At 51.9% G+C, this 5,797-nt stretch overlaps 1 protein-coding gene across 1 annotated transcript; it reads left to right on the plus strand.

Moving 5' to 3' along the window:
• Window positions 1-381: 381 nt before the first annotated feature.
• On the plus strand, window positions 382-3,503 carry LOC125596254 (meiosis-specific protein ASY2-like). The gene is made up of 8 exons (XM_048771441.1): window positions 382-610; window positions 676-1,329; window positions 1,403-1,537; window positions 1,620-1,816; window positions 1,864-2,358; window positions 2,466-2,516; window positions 2,594-2,860; window positions 2,940-3,503. Exons 1-8 carry the CDS (start codon window positions 382-384, stop codon window positions 3,501-3,503), a joined length of 2,592 nt encoding a protein of 863 aa, XP_048627398.1.
• Window positions 3,504-5,797: the final 2,294 nt, after the last annotated feature.

The following is a 5,797-nucleotide window of genomic DNA, read 5'->3' on the forward strand; positions in this document are numbered from 1 at the left end:
TCCGATTTAGACGAGAAGTCGAACCGTCGCGAGGGTCCGCTGGATATCTGGGAGAGTTTCGAGGCCCATTTAAGCCCGTTTAGGCTTAATGACGACACCTCGAATTCCCCCCCCCCTTTTTCTCTTTTAAATGCACCGAGAAGTTGAAACGTCGCGAGGGTCCGCTGGATTTTTGGGGAGAGTTTCGAGGCCCATCTAGGCCCGAATAGACCTAATGATGATGCCTCGAGTTCCCCCCTCTCTTTTCCTTATAAATACGCAGATCCCCTCTCATTTCTTCAAGTTTCCTCCGCGATCAAAGGTACTTTCTCTCTCTTCTTCTTTTATCTCTCTAAGTGTTATAGCCTTCATTCGACGCGTTCTTCGCCGCCTTGTTCTACCATGTCGTCGGCTCAGGGGTTATCGAGGCAGCAAAAGGGGAACTCAGTTGTTGCGGCATCAGCTCCGGCAAGGGGTCCAGACGGAGGTTGTATCGGGGATCTCGAGTCGACTCATCACGAGGCGATGATGGATACAGTTGATTTGTCTCGCTCCCAGAGGCTTTTGGTCGCAGATGCTACACGGCTTGCGAGGGAAGGGAGCGAAAACGTCGTCGTGGGGATGCGACGGAGTGTGCGAGAGACGGACAGAGTGGGGCGGTGCCCGTTGACTCGATTACCTTGAGGGTTCGCGCAGTGGAAGACGATTCTTCGGAAGACGACGACTCCGAAGCCGAGTTGTTTCCGACGACCTTCTATCCCGAAGGGATTTTCGAGGAGCTTCCGCGACTACATCCTGATTTATTGCGCCCTGCTTTCGTGGCTGGTCAAGATTGGGACGGTGTGGAGGAGACTAAGTCGACCCTGAGGAGCGTGAAGAGGGTTCTTCGGGCCAAGAACGCTACAGGCGTGACCTTCCTCATTCCTACGAAGGAGCAAAGGCCTTGGTCTCCTCCGATCGGGTACCAAACAGTATACAAGTCTTATTTCCAGGATGACACTCGCTGTTGGTTCCCCATCCCGCGACTGATCACCGCGTACGCTAGGCGGCGAGATATCGCGATTAGTCAGTTACTGAACGGCTCGCTGCGACTAGCCGTCACTCTATCAGTTCTAGCGGAGGAGATTGACATGCCGATGAGCGTCAGGTCGTTCGAGGAGATGACCTCGATAACCGATATGAAGGACGGAACCTACTCGGTGAAGATGCGACCAAACTGCAATGTGTGCGCCGGTCATCCAAACAAAACGCAGAATTGGCAGCGTTCCTACTTCTTCATCAAGTCCGACGACTCGGCTTTCGAGGAGCCTCCTCGAGAGGACTATCGGGTCCTGTGGAACCGTTCTTGTGGTAGAATATCTAGTCGCGAGCTACGTCTGATTTTGTTGATCTTAACGGAACTTTCTTTTTGTTGTGCTCGCAGTTGGCCATCCCACGTCTCCAGTCTATCCTGAGGATTTCCTGAAGAGCGTTCGAGCCGTCGCTTTGCTTCGGATCTACCGTTGGTCCGAGATTACCGTCGAGAAGATTCGCGAGCTTAAGGACCGGATCGCTCGAAGTGCGTTCCCTCGCCGTTTCTGGTTATTTTTTTTTGCAAAGTTTATTTGTCGTGCCCTGACTTTTCCGCCTTGTGTTTTCAGGAGAGTGGAGATCTGACCTTCCGACCGTTCTTCCTATTCGCACCAAGCGACTAGACATCTTCCCAAAGGACATCCAGAAGCGAGTCTCTGAAGCAAAGAGGATGGGAACTCTTCCCGATTTGAGCGCGATGTTAGCCGCCCAGCTGGGACTGGCCAGCGAGGAAGGACCTTCGACGACGGTTCCTCGCATTGGTGAGGTTCCCCCTTCTGGCGCTAGAAACGCGGGGAAGGGTAAAAAAGGAAGAGGGGCGGCTCGGGAGTCGAGAGGAGCGCCGAGGAGGCGAGCGACGTTCCTCCTTCTGGCGAACCCCAAAAGAAGAAGAAGAAGAAGAAGAAGAGGACAGAGAAGCCTGCTGACGAGCAGTCGGAGAATCCCAAAGAACCGACTGAGAATGAGGAGGGTGATGTTCAAGAAGAAGAACTTCAACCCGAAGAGGAGGCTTCTGAGGCTGAAATCTCGGGAGAACGGGACGATGCGGTGGAAGTTGGTGAAAGGGAGGAATCTGAAATTCCTCTTAACGCCGCCCGTCCGGACGGTTCTGAAGAAGACAGCGGAGAGTCGCCGCTTTTGATCAGGAGACGTAACGACGAGGTTGGCGATGAGGCGCGATCTCCTATTCTGGCGTCTTCTCGCGAGGGAACTCCGGTTCCCATTGGGGAAGGGGTCGCTCAGGTCGGCACTTCTTCTCGCGGCTCCGCTATCTTGAGGAGGGTGCCCGGAGTCAACTTTCCAGACAAGGTTTCGTTTCACTACGAGGGACCGGCCCCCTAGTGTACGTTCCCGAGAAGTGTGGGGAGTTCCTTCGCCAATTAAGGGGGAGGGTGAAACCTTTGCCCGCTGTGAAGGACCTCATCTTTGGGGGTGAATACGAGGAAGCCGCGAGGGCCAAGCTGCTGGTAAATGGCTCGGTCCCTTCTTTTTTTGTTTCGTTCTTTGACTTTTCCTTACAATTTTCATCTCCTCGTTTGTTTAGGGGGATAGTGCGACGAACGTCGTGATCGATAAGTACGACACTGCCCTGAAGGGAGCTTTAGGCGAACTCGAGCTGGCTAAGGAGTACGCGGAGAAAGAGGAAGCTTCTGCTCGCCAGCTGAATGCGTCGAGGGCTGACGTCGAGAGGCTTAACGGGATGGTTGCTCGCATCATTGCTCGAAGAGACGAGCTCAAAGCCGAGTTGGAGGTATCCCGAGGAGTCGTTCGTGAGCTCGAGCGGAAGAACGCCGAACTTGAGAGCGAGAAGGTTTCGCTCGCTGCGTCTCATGAAAGAGAGATGAGGCGCCTTAGAGACTCCAGGATCCTGGAAGTGACGAGGGAAAGAGGAAGAGTTGAGCGAGATGGCCGCGAAAGCTAATCGTCGCTTCGCTAGGATTCGCTCCCGAGAAGAGCGACGAGGTCCCTATGAGGAGGCCCGGTTGCTTCATAGCCAAGCCTTCGGAACCAGGAAATGCCTTGAGGCTTTGAAGAGGGCTGGGAGCGACATCTCGCAAGCTACTATCGAGATTTTCGCCGAGCAAGAGAAGAAGTACGAGGAGGAAGCCGAGAAGCTTAGGGTGGGCGAGATACCCGAGGAAGATCTCACGCTTTCTCCTCTCGTATTGGACTCTCAGTTTGTGGATGCTCGAATCTTGGCGAGTCTCGATCCGTATGGGTCCAACGCCGGCTTGATCGATCCGGAGATTGCAGCGAGTCTTCACGTTCCGCTTACTCATCCGACTGAAGAGCGGCGCGAAGACCCGACGCTTCTTCTTGAAGGTCCTTTGGCCGATCCAGAGATCGTCCCGAGATCAGGTGAAGTTCATGCTTCTCCGGCTGCTCGTGAGTCAAGCGTCAGGGCTTCGGAGCTCTCCGCCCTCAACGATCGCGAGAGCGATCAGGAAGCTTAGTCTTTTCTGTTTGTTGTTTTCTTTTGAGTCCCGGAGGACTTATGTTGTTGCCTTTTAGACCTTTGCCTTTCGAGGCTTCTACTTTGTTTTTCCTCTGTTACAACTCTTCGAATCGTATTAATTGTTTATCTTTTATTGTACTTGTCTATCAAATGCATGATTTCTCAAGATTTGAAGTGACTGTTCGTTTAGTATAAACATTATTCGAGATATCGAATCGTTGTAGTGTTGGGCTCGTTATGACTTTGTCTCGGTCGATTTCTTTGACTCGCGATCGTTCGTCATTTGAGTTTAATTATAATCGAGATATCGAATCGTTGTAGTGTTAAGCTCGTCATGACTTTGTCTCGGTCGATTTCTTTGACTCGCGATCGTTCGTCATTTGAGCTTAATTATAAATCCTCGACGTTGACGGTTCCAAATTGACCCTAGCGTAATTTTCAAGCGTTCGGTGGGCCAAACTTTACTTAGTAAATTACAGGGTGAGTTGGAGTCATTGTCTCGGTCGTGTTGGTTTAAATCGCAACACGGTCGACTCCCGTGAATACGTGTCTGATCAGGACATATCCAACGTGGGATGCGAGTACCGATACGCTTGTTCGAGAAGCCGGGGCATGCTCGTGTCGGCATTGCTTAAGTGATCGTTTGCTTCGGAGATCGATTCCTCGGGAAGGAGGTTTGTATTTTTTTTTTTTTTTCGGCTGGACCCCTTTTTCTTTTGGGCTGCCTACGTATCCCTTTGTGGGAATCAAGCCATTCGTAGTTCTTAGATTGCGAGTAAAAGTGGCTTTTGAGGCGCATTTACTCGGCTCCTTTTTTTTTTTTTTTTTTTTTGAGCGAGAGAACGTGACCGTTGGTCGTTCTTTCGCTTCTTTTCTTTTTTTTTTTTTTTTTTTGAGCGAGAGAACGTGACCGTTGGTCGTTCTTTCGCTTCTTTCCATTCCTTAGTGTTTTCGAAGACCTTTCTTAAGACAAGATTGCCCTTTTCGAGGGGACGCGATTTGACCTTTTTGTTGTAGTAGCTCTCGATTTGATGCTGGTAATTCTGGATACGGAGTAGTGCTTGGTCGCGCTTTTCCTCGATGTCGTCGAGTGCGTCGAGCAGCATGTCGCGGTTGAGTTCGACGTTTTGTGGCATTCGCGATCGGCGCAAGCTCGTCACATTCACTTCTGCGGGGGCCATTGCCTCGACGCCGTAGGCCATCGAGAAAGGGGTAGCCTTCGTCGCTCCGCGGGGAGTTGTTCTGTGGGACCACAGGACACCGTCTAGTTCATCTGCCCAGCAACCTTTCTTTAAGTCGAGTCGTTTCTTCAGACCGTCGATGATGGTCTTGTTCGTCGACTCGGCTTGGCCGTTACTTTGCGGGTTTCTCGGGGTCGACATGTTGAGTCGAATTCGCCATCTGTCGCAGAATCCCTTGAAGTGATGCGAGATGAATTGTGAACCGTTGTCTGTAATGATCTCGTATGGGAGCCCATGTCGGCAGATTATGTTCTTCCAGACGAAGTTTTGCACCTCCTTGTCGGTGATGCTGGCGTAGGCTTCGGCTTCAACCCATTTGGTGAAGTAATCTGTGAGGACCAGGATGAACTTCTTTTGGCGGGATGCCGGCATCGGACCGATGATGTCCATTCCCCATCGCATGAATGGGTATGGAGCAGTTAGGGTATGAAGGAACTCCGTTGGGCTGTGTAAGGTGGAAGCATGACGCTGGCATTTGTCGCACTTGCGCACGTATGTCTCGCAGTCGGCGTTCATGGTTGGCCAATAGAATCCGAGATTCTTTACTTTTAATGCGAGGGCTCGTCCGCCCGAGTGATTGCCTGCTGCTCCTTCATGTGTTTCGGCCATGACTAGTCTCGTTTCTTCGCCGGAGATACATTTGAGTAGCACCTTCGTCGCGGTCCATCGGTGTAGTTCCCCGTCCATGACAACGTAGTGTGCGCTACGTCGCTTCAGTCGCCGCGCGTCCCATTTCTCGGTGGGCAATAAACCTTCAGCGAGGTAATCGATGAGTTCCTTGCGCCAATCTGTTGGCTGATCATCCTGCGAAGGAGGTTCTGCTTCGTCGATGTCCATCGCTTCGCTAATCGCTGCTGCGATCGCAGTCTGTTCCGCCTTCGTATCGATGCTCGGTTTCTCGATTTTATGGATTGGGATTGTCCTCTTGACTTGATCGTGTAGCTTGCTTCCTAGAGCAGCGAGGGCGTCGGCACAGACATTTTCTCCGCGAGGAACCTTCGTGAGTTCGAAGAACTCGAAGTCTCGCGTGAGGTCTTGGACGAGTTTGAGG

The sequence above is a fragment of the Brassica napus genome, unplaced genomic scaffold (genome assembly GCF_020379485.1).
Source record: "Brassica napus cultivar Da-Ae unplaced genomic scaffold, Da-Ae ScsIHWf_1161;HRSCAF=1651, whole genome shotgun sequence".
NCBI classification, from domain to species: domain Eukaryota; kingdom Viridiplantae; phylum Streptophyta; class Magnoliopsida; order Brassicales; family Brassicaceae; genus Brassica; species Brassica napus.

Bases quoted from the DNA above. Each gene is read 5' to 3' on its own strand.
- LOC125596254 (XM_048771441.1), top strand. From the start codon at position 382: ATGTCGTCGGCTCAGGGGTTATCGAGGCAGCAAAAGGGGAACTCAGTT. The intron at 1,330-1,402 runs GTAGAATATCTA...TTGTGCTCGCAG, and splicing joins CCTGTGGAACCGTTCTTGTG to TTGGCCATCCCACGTCTCCA. The intron at 1,817-1,863 runs GTTCCCCCTTCT...TAAAAAAGGAAG, and splicing joins CGGTTCCTCGCATTGGTGAG to AGGGGCGGCTCGGGAGTCGA.